Here is a 16064-nt window from a genome sequence, read left to right as displayed (position 1 = left end):
CACATCTGAAAAACAAGGATTTTGAATTTGATGATCTTTAATTTTTAATACTGCATTACCGTACTGTAGGAAATTACAAAGAATGGGTTTGGACCTTATGAACAGATACAATGAAGTGAGCATAACCAGAACAATTTTTACAATAACAATACTGTAAAGACAAACAACTTGGAAAGAATTAGGAACTCTGATCAATACAATAACCAACCACCATTCCAGAGGACCCATGACTGAGCAGGCTGTTCACATGGTTCTGGAGAGCATTTTGGGGGTAATTACAGGTGTTTTGCTTGACTTTATATGTTGGTCACAAGGATTTTGTTCTCTCTTTCCCCCCCCTATAGTAGGGGTGGGTGTGAAGGAAGCTAATCCCCCCTCCAAAATGCAATTTAATAAAGAACATTTTTAGAAAAGAAAAATAACTTCACTATTCCTAGTTCTCTGCCACTTTTAAAAAACCCTTGGCCTTGTCTTAAAATGAATACTGTGCATTCATTGGTTTCAAGGCAGAAGAATGGTAAGACCCAGGCAATGGGGTTTAAGTGACTTGCCCAGGGTCACACAGCTAGGAAGTATCTGAGACCAGATCTCATCACTTTTCTTAACCATAGCCCTGTGAGGCAACTAGTGAAAATAATGTAATTACCATTTACAGATGAGGAAATTAAGGCCTGGGGAGGGCAAATGGCTTAAGGGTTTAAATACTAAATAACAAATGGAAAACATTTCCTTCTTTCCTTTTCTGGAAAGATCTTTGTAAGCAAAAGTTTGAGGTCAATTCATCTATATTTCCATGGAAAAACCAAGACTGCTGAGACACTCAGGCCATTTCCAGAGCTATTATTTTGGCCTGAGATTAAATTAGTTGTAGGGCTTGAAAAATCTGGTGTGACAAAGGAAATCTGGGGTAAGGGCAACTGAGAATTCCAACCAGAGTATCCTCTCTGAAGAAGCCAATCAGAATAAATTAAGTGAGATACTTTTTAGGCCAAGAGATGTAGAAAAGCTTCTTGGACTAGCCAGATTTTACCCTGGATTTGTGCCACAGTATCTGTGAGAGGCTTCACGGATTTTCTGGGTTTGTTTTCTTAGGGCTCACAACAATGATTTTCCTGGTGTGAATTTTCTGATGATTACTAAGGTTGCCTTTCTGGCTGAAGGCCTTCCCACATTCATTACATTCATAGGGCTTCTCTCCACTGTGAACCCTGTGGTGTTTTATTAGGATTGAGCCCTGAGTGAAAGATTTCCCACATATATTACATTTGTAAGGCCTTTCTCCACTATGTATTCTCTTGTGGTTAATAAGGTTTGAGCTCCATGTGAAACTTTTCCCACACACATTACATTCATAGGGCTTCTCTCCTCTATGAATTCTCTTATGATTAGTCAGGTCTGAGCTGCGACTAAAGGCTTTCTCACATTCGTTACACACGTAAGGTTTCTCTCCACTGTGGATTCTATGGTGGAGGATGAGCATTGACTTCCATCTGAAGGCTTTCTTACATTGGTTACATTTATAGGACTTTTCTTGTGGATCCCCGAATGGGCCACCTTCTCTGAAGGGGTCTGTTTCTCTAGGTCTGCTTCCACAGACAACATTTTCTTGTTGACATCTGGCTGAGTTCCCATTCAGGTTCTCCCGTTGCCCCTCTCTAAACAATCGTCCCTGTGACGTTGCATCTTCAGGAATGCCCTGCTTGGGCCCAGACTCTTTGTTCTCAGTCTTGCCATCTGAAATGACAAAACAGGGAATGTATGGCATCTGGACTGCAAAAGGAAGGAGAAGCATGTGGAAATGAATGCCCTTCCAATTTTGATGGGAAAGCAGGGAGGAAAGTGTGCTAAAAAAGGGGGAGATGTTCTGAGTGATCCCAAAGCAAAAGGACATCATGACACAGCAATCTTCAGTGGTGATAATTCCCATTTCACAGTGGAGGATGTTGGGGATTAGATAGGTTCAGTGATTCGCCCAAGGTCACACAGCAGGAGCTTTGCCTTAGACATGGGTCAGAGGGCAATAGGCTCTAAGGCTGGAAAAGACCTCATAGGTCATCTTGTCCAACCTTCTCCTTTTATGACTCCTGAGAAAGGTGAAGTCCAAGAGGTTCAGTGTCTTAGCCAAGGTCACATGTCCTGAGTCTGGTGAGAATGACCATGTCAGAGGAGGGGATAAAGAGGAAGAAAAGGGAAACAAGATTAAGGGGATAGGAGAAGGAGGATGGCAAGTAGAGGCAGAGGGAAATGGGGCCTTCACTTGCCTGGCACCTGACTAGGACAGGCATATGTTGGGTGCTAGCTCTCTGGCTCACCTGGCCAAGTACCTCTCCTGGCCTCAGTGGTCTCTGTCTCCCGTAGATCCAGAATCCATAGCATCTCTCCTCGTTCCAGCTGTGAGATCAAGTAAGGCTTGGGTCCCTTAAAGCCTGCCCAAGGGGAAGGAAGGCACACAGGAAGGTTTGTATTGGGGATACAAAATGGGCTAGCTAGAACATCGGCTCAGTCAATTGGGCAAGGCTGGGAGCATCCTGGGAAAGACCCATAAATGCCACTTCAGGCACAGTCAAGAGGGATGGACAGGGGCCTCAAACTCATTCCCAGCAAATGGGAGTCAAGGAAATGATGAACAATGAAGCAAATGCATGTCGTAGAAGGGCCCTGGGCCAGGAGTGTAGAAAAGGTGGATGGGATCTTTTCTAGGGAGTTCTAGGGCAGAGGAAGCCCACGTTTCTAGTTATCAAGCATTAGCTAAGCACTTAATACATACCAGGCCCTGTGCTAAGTGCTGGGGATATACAGGACAAGGCAAACGCCAGTCCCTGTCCTCAAGGAGCTCACAATCTGTTGGGGGGAAAGAGCATGCAAACACAGATACAAAGCACACTGTGGAAAGGAGAAATTAGGGCTAGTCTCAGAGGGAAGGCTTCTTTCAAAAGGTGGGCTTTTAGCTGAGACTAGAAGGAAACCAAGGGGAAGAGACGAGGAAGGATGGGCATGGAGGGTTGCACTGCCAATGAAAGGGCTAGAAATTTGTATGCAAAAAACAGCCAGGAGGCCAGATTCACTGGATCCTAGAGATCATGAAGGAGAATGATGGGCTTTGAATACCCAACAGAGTGTTTGAAATTTGATCCTGGAGGCACTACACAGCCACTGGAGTTTCAGGAGTAGAGGAGTGAATGACATGGTCAAAACCTGTGCCTTGGGGAAATCACTTTGGTGACTGAATGGAGGATGGACTGGAGTGGGGAGACAGTTGAGATTTGAGGCAGGCTGTCTCATCCATAGGCTACTGTAATAGTCCAGGGGTGAGGAGATAAGGGTCTGCATCATGGTGGGGCAATGTCAGAGGAGACAAGTTGGCATATTCAAGAGATATTTCAAGGTAGGGTCAACAGGCTTTGGCAAAAGCTAGGGGGGTGCAGTGAGGAGTCAAAAATGATACCCAGTCTAGAGAATGTTACCCACAACAACAATGGGAAAGTAAGGAAGAAGGAAAGGCTTGGGGGCAAGGATGGGGGAGATAATGAAGTCAGTTTTGAATATATTGAGTTTAAGATATCTAGGGGACATTCAATTCATGATGGGAAATGGGAAACTGGGAGGTCAGCAGAGGTCAGGGCTAGACAAATGAGAGATTTATCTGCAGAGAGGTAACAGTTGAATCACCAACTGTAAGAGGACCTAGAGAGAAGAGGGCTGAGGACAAAGCCTGGGGGAACACCTACAGGCAGTGAGTACAACCTGGAGAAAGATCCAACACCCGAGACTGGGGAGGAGTACTCCCACAGGTCCTCCACAGGAGGACCATGAGAGAGCAGTGCCATAAGAACTTAGAGAGAAAAGAGTATTGCCAGAGGAGAAGATGGCCATCAACAGTGTCCATGATAAGAATATAAGTCATTCCCCAGTTGATAAATAGTCAAAGGATGGGAACAGGCAGTCCTCCGGTTTACTTTAATTTTTAGTATTTAATTTAAAGTAATTAAAGCTTTCTATAGTCATGCAAAAATGCTCTAAATCACTAGTAAGTAGAGAAATGCAAGTGGAAACAACTCTGAGGTACCATCCCGCACCTCTCAGATTGGCTATTAGGACAGAGAAGGAAAATGACAAAACTTAGAAGGGATGTGGGAAAGTTGAGACACTAAATGCACTCTTGGGGGAGTTGTGAACTGATTCAATCATTCTGGAGAGCAATTTGGACCTAAGCCCGAAGGGCTGTTAAACACTACACATACCCTTTGTATCCCAAACAGGTAAAAAAAGCCAAAAAGCCTTAGAAGGGCCGATATGTACAAAAAATATTTAAAGCTGCTCTTTTTGTGGCGACAAAGAATTGGAAAGTGAGAGAGTTTCCATCAACTGGAAAATGGCTGAGTTAGTTTTAGTATATAATTGTCATGGAATACTATTGTGTTGTAAGAAATGACAAGGAGGAAGAGCTCAGAAAAACCTGGAAAGACTTACAACAAACTGAAGCAGAGTAAAGTAAGCAGAACCAGGAGAATACTGCCAGTGACAGGAACACTGCACAATGAACAACTGAATAACAGCTGTTCTCAGGAATACAACGATCCCAAACTCTCCCAAAGGACTCATGATAAAAAATGCCATCTGCTTCCAGAGAAAGGTCTGAATCCAAACCAAAGCAAACTTTTTTCACTTCAGAATGAATGCCCGAAGAATAACCTGTGAATGTCCAACTTCAAAGAACTGATAACTAGAAATTCAAAAGATAGAGTGCACATATATATATATATATATATATATATATATATATATATATATATACACATTTTTTTGGTCAAATGATGCCTTCTCTAGTGTGGGAAGGGGAGGAAAGGAGGGAGTTACCTGGGGATTTTCATGTACTCAACAAACAAATAAACTAATTAAAAAAAAAAACAGTGTCCAGGGCTGCAGGGAGGTCAAGAAAGATGAGGATTGAGAAAAGGCTATTAGATTTGGTAACTAAATTTAGAGAACAGCTTCAGTTGGATGAGGAGAAAGAAGGACAGGCCCCAATTTATAGGCAACTTTCTTAAGGAAATTAGCCAAAAATGGAGAAGAAATATGGGAGGATAGCTAGTGGGAATGGACAAATAAGTGAGTTTTTCTGAGGATGGAGGAGACCTGGCTCATTTGTGGACAGGAAGGAAAAAGTCAGCAGTCAGAGAGAGACTGAAGACAAAGGAGAGGGCAGGGACAATAGAAGGGGCAATCTATTGAAAGAAGTGGGATGGAATGGGATCACCAAGAGGCCATAGTCACTGGATCATAGAGTACATGGAGGGAAATGAGGTATAAGAAGACTGGAAAGGAAGGAGGGGACCAAGGAATGAAGGGCTTTGAATGCCCAACAGAGTCTCTGATATTTGATCCCAGAGGCACAAGGGACCACTTGTGCAGGGGAAGGGCCCCCTCTTTGTATGAGAGGAGCTGAAAGGAAAAGGCCATTTCTGTAACTGCCCACTACCCAAGCTAGACTCTTCCGATGTCTTCCTGGTAATTCCTTCAAACCCTCATGATAAGAAGACCAGTAGAGAACTGAGCTGCCATAAGGACTGAATCAACAAATCAGCTAAGAATGACTGAAATGAATTCATGGACGCTAGTGCTCTAAGAGGTTAGAGACATGACATGAGAACTTCGGAGAGTACAAGCAGAGGCCTTTGGCCAGATGTTTCCTTAACCTGCCTCTTCTGGCCATTGCAGGACCTCATGATTCACTGCTTCCATTCCTGTTTTCTTGTTCACAGTTGGGAAGTAACGTGGGAGCAAGGGAGCTCCAGGTGTGCATACTTGCCTGTTGCGACTGCATTCCTATAATTCTCCAGCATCACATCCCGATATAAGGCCCTTTGAGCAAAGTCCAGTTGCCTCCATTCTTCCCATGTGAAGTAAACAGCCACATCTTCAAAGGTCATCGATGCTTCCTGAAACAACAAGGACAATATCTCAGCTCTGTTCAGGGGTGGTGGTGAAGCAATACCCACAAAGAACAGAGGCAGTAGAGGGGCCCTGCAGACAAGTCAAGCTCTGCATCTGCAGGTGGCCATGATGGGGAAGGAGAGAGAGAGAATGAGAGGAACAGGATACAGAGGAAAGACAACTTGACTAGGATTCAGGATAGTCAGATTCTATCTAAGCCTAGTTCTAGCACTAATTATATGAACACAGGCAAGTTCCCAGCCTGTTCTAGACTTCAGTCTCCTGATATGTCAAATGATGGAACAGATGCTTTCAGAGGGGGCAGTCTGGATGGAAAGGACACTGGATGGAAAGGACACTGGACTTGGAACCAAGAGATTTGGATCTGACACTTGCTGCCTGATTTTGGACAAGTCCCATTATTTCTCTAAGCCTTACTTTCTTCATCTATAAAATGGCAATAAAAATTTTTGAAGGACCTACCCTAAGGGGATTTTCTGAGGGAGGAGCTTTGTAAAACTTGAAAATATAAAGAATTTGAAGCTAATTTTTATTTCCATCTCTGAGATTCTGTGATGCTAGGAATCCGAACAGCAGGGTTCTGATCCTGGTTCTCCCTCAGAAAAGTCCATAAAATGAAGGAGTCAGATTCAATGGTCCTTCGTAGCTTTGAAATTCGTGAATTCTCTTAATTGGGACACTTACATTCTCCTCCTACATCCTTCTTCTCCTACTCTTTTATGAACTTACAGAATAATGTTAGACAAACCAATTCCCCACCTACCTTCTGGGGAATGCCTTTGCTTCATAAATAATTAAAATAAGAATAATAAACCCTGCCCTGTCTCCCTGGCTCCCTTCTCACAGGTACATTTTGAAGGTTAAAAGGGAAGAGTCCAACATTTACCCAGGATCTTATACATCCAAGTCATCAGAGGAGATTCATTGTGGAATGACAAATATTGTTGCTGCCCTCCAGGGTCAGCCATTCCATAAGTAGGGTGGAATCAACAGGCATAAGGATAAGAAAAATACAAGACAGAGTGTTATGGGGGTCAAAAAAGGTACAATGTATACTTGGAAAATTGAAAAAGAGAGAGAATACTTGAAGCTGGGGAGGATTATGAATCAGCAGTTAAAGTAAAATGCTAAAATGGCATATACTGGGGCATAGCAATGGAAGCAATCTTATCATGATGAAAGGAGGTTGGAAATAAGTGCCAAGAAGCAGAGGGGGATGAAAAGGTCTTTTGAGGGAGGGCAATAGGTCTTTAGACCCTTGGATAGGAAGGACAAGGGAACCACAGCTTACCTGGGATTCAGTCACTGCAGGGTCTCTTCGGCTGCCTTTCAGAAGTTGGGGTGCAAGTGGACCTAATTGAGGAGAAAGGTACAGTAAGGAAGAACACCTCTGTTGGTGCTGCTCTTACTCAAGACAGTAGGAATTGCCCTCCCTGTCCCCTAGTCCCTTATTCCAGCCTTTTGAGTGTGCGTGTGTGTGTGGGGAACCTGTTATTCTTCTCAAGAATTTCAGTAACTCCCTACTAACCCTAACACAGCATTCAAGGCCCTCCAAAATCTGGTATATCACAATACCTTTCCAGTGTTCTCCTATATCATACTCCATGACACACTCTACACTCAGGTCAAAATGGAGGACTCTGCATCCCAACCCTACACCCACACCCTCTTTATCCTTCCATGTCTTGGCCTCTCCTGCAGCTGTTCCTCTCAATCTCTAGAATGTTCTCCTTCCCCCTCTTTACTACTGACTTCCCTCCCAGGCCTTAAAGCACAATTCAATCAAATTCCACTCCTCCCAGAAGTCTTGCCTTGATGTACCACTCTCCATGCCCCACCAGCAGATTGGTAGCCTTATCCCTTTAGTCTTGACATAATGTTTTATTTCTACAGAAGTCATATAATAAATACACTTAGCATGTGATACCAGGCACTATATTTGTCTTGCTATCTGATTCTGCATTAGGCTGTCATTTCTCTAGGAAAAGGGATTGAGTCTTATCTCTTTTTTGGGAGAGGATTGGGGGGAACAGATTTTGCCTTCTTGCCAAGCTATCCAGATTGGTGGCCACGATCTCTAATTAGCCCCAAACCATGCTTCATATAATAATAATAACAATACTAATGCACTCATGGAGGACTTTAAGGTCTGCAGGACACAAGCATTAACAGATCTCCTTTGATTATTACCACAACTAGGTGAGGTTTGTGCTATTATTATCTCCAATTTGCAGATGGGTAACCTGAGGCAGACAGAGGTGAAGCAACTTAGCTGGACTTGAACTCAAGTCTTCCTGACTCCAGGCCCAGTGCTCTATCCACTGCACTACCTACTTGCCCCAATATGCCTGCTTCTCCCAGTCCCCAGTGTATACTGGAGAAGGTTGCCAAGAATGTAGTGTCTTCTGAGGGGGACATTAAATTTCCGTTCTTGTCATAAGTGGGAAATGATGTAAGACTAAGAGATCATCAACAAAAGGGAGTTTGTTAACAAAGAAACAAGAGGGCAGAGGAGGAATATCTGGACTGCGAAAGGGTAGGGCTGAGTGGGAGAGAGGTGATAGTATAGGAAAAGGTAGCCAGGGCAAAGGATGTTTGCCCTAAAAGAGAACCACAGGGAAAAGGGGAGCATTAGCTGCCAGTTTGCCTCGTGCCCCTCAGAGAGTTCCTGAGAGAAGAACCAGGAGGCGAGCACAAGGCAGTGGCATTGAATTCCATAGCTGGTTACTCCAAATACAAGGGAGCTGGGGGCACAGGTAGTTTTCTGTCTAGCTGCATGATTCAGGCCTGGGTGAACTCTCACTGGGTTCCAGCCTTACCAGCCTTATCCCTATATAGCAAAGGTTGGAGTATATACCCAGAAGATAGGCTGCCTATAAATTGGGCACACAACTTTCACTCTCAAAGCTTCCAACAACACATGCCTATAACTACCACCAACCTCCACCACTAACATTGATCCTACCCCAACCAGTGGCTACTACCACTTTTGACACCCTGAGGCTCAGGATATCCTCTCCGTGACTCTTTCTAGGGAGCTCCCCAATACTAGGGGAGCTTAGGTTTTCCTGGCTTTGAGGCCACTTCACTTAAAAAATGCACACTACGTACTAGGCATTGGGGCTATCAAGATAAACAGTGACAGCCCCCTGCTTTCAGTTTCTTCATGTGTTCCAGAAGCCTGTTCGGTGGCCCAGCTCACAGTACTCACCATAGTAGCACCTACTCCTACAACATTTATCTTGGCACACCTGAAGAAAATTCAGTATTCACAGAGGGTACTCACCAGACTCGGGCTTTAGGAGGCAATACCTCCCTTTATCCAAGAATTCTTTGCAGGATCTCTTTACTTGTCGAGCTCCCATGGTGCACTGAGATCTGGGTCCCACTTCTGACTTGGCACAGCTTTTCCCAAACACATCTGTTGTATAAAGCAAGGCTCAACACTATTTGACAAACAGATATTCAAGTTTTAGAGAGGCTAAGAGCCAAAAAGGACAACAGCTTGGGGCTCAGTTGTTCTGTAGTGACTTGAGGATGTCAGAGTTATAATCTGAAAAACAAAAATGCCTTTCAAAAATGATTTATTGGATGCAAGGGAGATTCTTCATTAGGAAAACAGGCAACCTAATCATTTAAAACCCCAAACATCCAGAACTACATGATCATCTCAAGAGATGTGGGAAAAGCCTTTACAACAGTACAACCAAGTTTTGCAACCCTAAAAACCCTCCGCAGTATGGGTACGGAAGCATTTTTAGTATCATAAGAAGCATCTAAGACCCAAAGTAAGGAGGGATAGACTAGAACCTTTTTCCACTCTCCCTGACAGCAATAAGACAAGAGAAAAATAAAAACCCTCAAGATAGGCAAAGAGGAGCTGAAACCTTCCTATCAGCTGATGTGATGCTTTGGTTGGGAAATCCCAGGGAATCATCAAAGAGACTCATTGAAACAACAGCTTCATTAGGTACCAAGTGTATAACGCAGTGGACTTGCTTCTCAGCTCTGGGAGGGGGAGGGACACAATATGGGAAAATATTTAAAATTTTTAAATGGAATTCAAACAAACAGAAAAGAAAAGGAAAGGACAGCTTGAGCAAAGCTGCAGGCTACAGACTCAATCCTCACAACTCCCCCAAACACAAGGCTTATCAGTAGCTTATTCAAAGAGTACTGGGGACATGAGGAGTGCAGATGGGGGGGGGGGCGATCAGGGGCGGAATTTCCGCCTAGTAGGGGAAGAACACAATCTTCAGTAACAAATGATATCGGATGATAAATGCTCGCAAAATACAAAGAACTGTGGTCGGAGGGAAAGGGTCACTACTGGGCAGAGGGATGAGGGAAAACTGCCTGGAGGCACTCAACTTGGGCTTTAAAGGACAGAAAGGAATTCAGGCACTGCAAAAGAGAGGACATTTCTGGCACAGGAAACAACGTCATGGAGGTGGAAGGGCATGGGAAGGCTTCCAGGAGCATGTGGCGGCTGAGGTAGGGCTTTGAAAGGCAGGAAACTGGTCAGGCTTTAAGGGTTAGGGTTAGAGATGGTGCTGACCCAGGTACTGAGCCGGACCCAGCAGGAGAGTATGCGCAGGCGCAAAGACAATACTGGTTGGTGAGGAGCGATTTGGGAGCTGACGCAGGCGCAGGAGCCAACGGTCCACCCCCCCCCCCTCCAAGGGGCGCAATGGAGGCGGGCGGGGGCCTTGCTGACAAACTCGATCGGGCCTCTAGCTTAGGGGTTCCACCCTTACCCCACAACCGCCCCCTAGGGTCCACACGTATTCACTCACTCTCCCCTGCTCTGGAAGGCGATGGCGTAAGAAGGAAGAACGAACAGCGGCCCAGGACTGGCAGGCCGCCGCGGCCCGGGTCTCTACAGCCTGGCATCCGGCGCTGCTCTCCGCAGCCCGGAGGTCTGCAGGCCACTGGCCACCGGGGTTGGCTGCGCGCCTCAGGTTGCGTAGCAACTGGGGCGGGCCAGGAGCGTGATGGGGGCGTGGCCAAAGAGGTGAGGTGGAGACATTGTAGAAAATAAGAAAGTGTGAACTGGAGAAAGGGAAGAGAGGAAGGGAGGAAGAGAGAACCATCCATTAGGAAGAAGGGCTGCCTTAAAAAGAAGGGAGAGGGGAGCAGCTAAGTGATGCCGTGAATAGTGCACGGTGCAAAAGGCGAGTTCAAACCCTTCCTCAATCACTAACTGGGTGACCCTGGGCAAGTCACTTACCCGCTTGCCTTCAGTTCCTCATCTGGAAAATGAGCTGGAGAGGGAAATAGCAAATCAGTCCTGGAGTCTCTCAGTGATAGAGCCAGGCCTGGAGAAGAAAGGCCCTGGGTTCAAATGTAGCCTCCAGGCAAGTATTCCCCCCCCCCCCTTGCCTAGCCCTTATTGCTCTTCTGCCTTGGAACTCATATTTAGTATAAATTCTAGGACAGAAGGGGAAGTTTTTTGTTTAAAACCTTTACCTTGGGTCTTAGAATCAGTACTGTGTATTGGTTCCAAGGCAGGAGTGCTAAGGGCTAGGCAAGGTGGGCCAAGTGACTTTCCCAGGGTCACACAGCTGGGAAGTCTCTGAGGCCAGAGTTGAACCCAGGACCTCCTGTCTCTGGGCTTGGCTCTCAATCCACTGAGCCACTCAGCTGCCCCCAAGGTAAAGGATAAAAAAAGAGTGGGAAGTAGGGCCAGGAAGGAAGCCAGAATAGTTTAAAACTCCATGTCACAGAAAAGTTCCCCCCATTTGAGCTCCTTCTCTAGTCCCACCCTCCTGAGTCACCCAGGTTCCTGCTGAATCAATCAAGACTATTTTTGCTCCCCAGACCCCTTTCCTAATCTCTTGCTCTGAGGTCCCTTCCCCATCCCTCCGTCCCCAGAGTCTAGCCCAGGCCCATCCAATCAGAAGCTGGGTAGAAGAGAGGAGCTTAGAAAGAGCCTAGGTCAGTGATGGTGCACCTTTTAAAGATGGAGTGCTGGGCCCCACCCCCCCAAACCTAGTGCTGTGCCCACCCTCCTCCAGACACCAAGTGCTGTGCCCACCCCCTCACACTGAATGCCATGCCCTCCCCCTCCCTTATCCCGGACATGGGAGGGAGGAAGCACTCCCATTGGGTTGCTGGGCAGAGGATATGAAAAAATGTTAGGCACAGTGGAGAGGGGAAGGGAAGCAGTTCCACTCGAGTCTCTCTGCCTTTCTAGTAACTAACTCTGGGGGGGGGCAGCCATATGCCCACAGAGAGTGCTCTGTCTGCCATCTTTGGGATCTGTGCCATAGGTTTGCCATCACTGGCCTCAGCCCATAATAGGTCCCAAAGGCACTCTACTGGAACAGGAGCTCCTTGTACTCTTTGTGGCATCCCTAGCACAGTTGTCCGGTCCAGTCTTTATTTGAAATCTTCAAGGCACAGAGGGAGCCTGAAGGAAGCCCATTCTTTTGGGGATAATCCTCCTTGGGAGGAAGTTCATCCTGACCACAAGTTCTAATCTTCCCCTCTGCACTTTCCACCCACCACTGCTAGTTCAGCCTCTGGTATCAATCCAAAAAGTCTTCTCTTCTCTAGTAGATCCTGGATCATATGGCCTATCCTGGTTGAGGTCTTTTGCCCTCCTGTACATGGATACTCTCCAACTTCCCAAAGTCCTCCCTAAAAGTGGTGCTCCAAACTGAACCCGGAACATGAAATATGCTGACGAAGGATCCCCGTTTATCCTTTGTCTTTGAAGATGGCCAAGGACATCACAGGGTCATGTCTCGACTTGTGCATGAATTGGGTTGAAGTAAGGTAGAGTTGCAGAAAGTCCTCCCTCTCTCTTCCACAGTCCCTGAAGTCCAATGACAGGACAAAAGTCAGGATGACTGGTGATGGCCCAGGACGTAGTGGAAGACCTGGGCATCTTCTGTGTCTGACAGCGCTCCTACTTCAGCCTAAAGATAGAATGTGGTAGAACCCCCTCCTCCCCACCCCTTCAATCTGGATGCCACGACTCTCAATGCAACCAAAAATCAAATTAGTTATTTTGGCCACCATATCACATGGTTACCTTGTATTGGGTTTACAATACACTACCATCCTCAGACCTTTGTCAGACAAACTATTAGGGAGTAGAAATAGCACTAACTGAAGAGACAGAGATCTAGGGTTACAGCTTGCCACTTAAGTTGGAAATTTGAACAGTTCACAACCTCCCTAAGCCTCAGTTTCCTCATCTGTAAAATGACATTCAGCTGAAAAGGGTTGGTGGTCCAACAACCTAGAAACTTAATATGAATCATGAGCATGATCTGGCAACCCCAAAAGGCAGGCAGGGTCAGATCTGGCACTAGCATGCAGGGCTTGCTTGGATCCCAAGTTCAGCAGTCTTTAGGGGTTACAACTTCACTTCTTCTTTCAGCCCCAGTGGTTCCCAGATTCATCTCCCCCAAGCCTAGCTCTAATCTTGGCATTCCTGATTCAAAACAAAACTTAGGGGCTTCCTATTGCCAAGGAGACAAAGTCCAAATTCCTTAAACAAATGTTCAAAGCCTTCCATGCTATGGCACTCATGGCTCTGAATCTCGGGGTTAAAGAGGACCTTCCCCTTGGGATCAGAATTATACTGTGTGTTGTCAACCTGAAATAAAGAGGATCACCAGAGTAGCATCAATAAGGGTCTTTAATGGAAGCAAAGACAAATGCAATACACAGTGGCCACACAGCACCAGAGTGGCAGGAGCAGAAGGGGCATAATGAGGAATGCTTGGGAGGGACAGCAACAGGAAGGAGTTAAGTCATTTTGCAAAATAGCCAAAGGCCCCCGGAATTGAAGCTTGGTCAGAAGAACCTGTTCCAGGGGCAGTGAGTTTTCAGAGACATCACAGGACCTGCTCTAACTGTGAGGTCAATGTAGTCAAGGAAGCCCCTCTGATGCCTGCATTGGACCATCTCCCCTTTTTGGGCAAGATAAGTTTCCTGAATGCTGCCGAGGGAGGAGTTGAAGAGTTCCATGTACTGTTGAACCTTGGGCCCAGTGATTCAGCCCACATGCAGAGTCTTGGGGAAGTGGTCCACTGCTGCTCTTTTGCTGGGTCAGTTGGAGCTTGAAATCACCAGAAGTGAGCGGAGCCATCCTCTCAGGAGTTGGGGTCCTCTTCAGATGAGAAGATGTATCCAGCTGTCACCTCCTTCCAGCTTTGTTGCCGACGGCCTGGTCAGGCAGGCTTGGTGTGGGTTTCTTTTCCAGTAGAACCAGTCTCCAAGTTCCAGCTGCAACACAGATTGATGTGGGGCTGAGTGCCTAGAAAATGACTGAGGTTCTGAGTGCCCAGCAGTAGGACAAAGGGGAAACCTTGGTGATGAGGGAGGTGCCCTGGGGCAAAAGGGGGCTATCAACACCCTGTGACAGTTTCAAAGGGTGAGAGGGAAAACTTGCCAAAAGGGATCTCCCCAAGGTGGGCAAGGGCTCTGACTATCTCAAAGTGTCTGAGAGATCGGTCTTTTAGAGAATTAAAATAAAATCTGACTGTGCACAACCACAGTGTCTTGGGAAAAATAAGAACAAGTGGGCTCTGTATGCCATACTTTTTTCTCTCTCTGGCACATGAAAATATTTGACCAACATGGAAAGGTTTAGCTATGCAGTTGTTGTTATATAAACTCAGTTTTAAAATTCACATACCATCAGGAGAAGCAGCAAAATGTACATATAGTTTCTCAGGGTGGAAAACCTGTGACCAAATCCTCCAAAAGGAACAGTGGAACATTTGTGGAGCTTTGGGGCCTTTTTTTGCTCAAATATGGCACTGATGGCTTAAATTTGAACCCCAATTCTAACACTTGATTTTCAATTATTGCAAGGCATGAGATGAAGAGCTGACTGACTGGTCCATGCTGTCAGCTACAACGGGCATGCCTCACCACTGGGTACCATTAAAACTTTGATATTGTTTATTATTGCATCATGTGAAACCACAGCAGATGCCAGCCCTATTAAAGGGGATGGGAAGGCAATGATTCAGGATCTCTGAATGCCCATTTTAATAGTCCAGCCACTGGCAAAGGTCAGTTTCAATAAGTTGGTTTTTTTTTAAACTCTTACCTTCTGTCTTAGAATGAATACTGTAGATTGGTTTGAAGGCAGAAGAGTGATAAGGACTTGCCCAGGGTCACCCAGCTAGGAAGGGTCTGAGGTCACATTGGAACCCAGGACCTCCTGTCTCTGGACTTGGCTCTCCATCCACTGAGCCATCCAGCTGCCTCTCAATAAGTTTTGAACTCATTCATTACTCCTGTGTACTCAACACGAAAGTGCCAGTCCTGAGTGCAGCTTAACCAGTATTTGCTAAAATTATTTGAACATCTGACATCTCAACCCCTGTGGTAATGTGCCTTAGAACAACTATGAGGGGACAGCCTTAAAATCATTTGGCTCAGTTACCTTTCAGAGAGGAAAGAAGGGAAAAATCAAGAAGGCAGGCACTTCATCAAGGTTGGAGCCGACATAAGTCACGCTTGGTATGAAAAGGCAGTTTGCCTAAAAATACCCTAAAAGTGGCAAAATGAAGACGTTTAACACCGAGAAAAAGCAACTGCCTGAATACAGAGGTTGAGGGGACATGACAGAGGATAGACTCTAAATGAACACTCTAATGCAAATACTATCAACAAAGCAATGGGTTCAAATCAAGAAAACATCTAATGCCCAGTGGACTTACGCGTCGGCTATGGGGGGTGGGGGGGGGAGGAAAAGAAAATGATCTATGTCTTTAACGAATAATGCTTGGAAATGACCAAATAAAATATATTTAAAAAAAAAAAAAATGAAGACGTTTAAAATGTGGAAAAGTTCTAAGCTGTAAAATAAAATGCCAAAGTTAACCCCATTCAAACCCCAGAAGAGAACACCAAAGTTCACAGACCTGGCAAGGAAACAAAATAGCATCAGTGGAAGGAAAAGGATTAAAATACACAGTGTGCTTTAAAAAACACAGACAGAGTAATAAAACAAAGTCTAGTTGAGTATCCTATTATGAAACAAAACAATCTTCCCCCCCGCCCCTGACACCCCTTTGGCACCACAGATGGGTGCCCGGTAGTCACTCTGAGAATCCAAGACGCCCAACCTGCAACCCTCT

General features: G+C 45.7%; 1 protein-coding gene and 1 long non-coding RNA gene across 7 annotated transcripts; both read right to left on the bottom strand.

Moving 5' to 3' along the window:
- Positions 1 to 19: 19 nt before the first annotated feature.
- LOC103102680 (zinc finger protein 3-like) lies at positions 20 to 11056 on the bottom strand. Of its 6 annotated transcripts, none has more exons than XM_007507571.2 (6): positions 10752 to 11056; positions 9242 to 9376; positions 7247 to 7308; positions 5810 to 5939; positions 2313 to 2426; positions 20 to 1734 (listed from the first exon to the last, which is right to left on the bottom strand). In XM_007507571.2, exons 1-6 carry the CDS (start codon positions 11050 to 11052, stop codon positions 1064 to 1066), a joined length of 1413 nt encoding a protein of 470 aa, XP_007507633.2. In that variant the 5' UTR covers positions 11053 to 11056; the 3' UTR covers positions 20 to 1063. The 6 variants fall into 6 exon arrangements, with proteins under 6 accessions (XP_007507633.2, XP_007507634.1, XP_007507635.1 ...); XM_007507572.2 differs by having other exon boundaries at positions 9242 to 9508; positions 10752 to 10930; XM_007507573.2 differs by having other exon boundaries at positions 9242 to 9401; positions 10752 to 10909.
- Positions 11057 to 13588: 2532 nt separating this feature from the next.
- Positions 13589 to 15717, bottom strand: LOC107648930 (uncharacterized). The gene is made up of 2 exons (XR_001625616.2): positions 15368 to 15717; positions 13589 to 14196 (listed from the first exon to the last, which is right to left on the bottom strand). It is a non-coding gene; the product is annotated as an uncharacterized LOC107648930 (long non-coding RNA).
- Positions 15718 to 16064: the final 347 nt, after the last annotated feature.

The sequence above is a fragment of the Monodelphis domestica genome, chromosome X (assembly GCF_027887165.1).
Source record: "Monodelphis domestica isolate mMonDom1 chromosome X, mMonDom1.pri, whole genome shotgun sequence".
NCBI lineage: Eukaryota > Metazoa > Chordata > Mammalia > Didelphimorphia > Didelphidae > Monodelphis > Monodelphis domestica.
The sequence above is the reverse complement of the archived record's forward strand: the minus strand, read 5'-3'. Positions and strand labels throughout refer to the sequence as shown.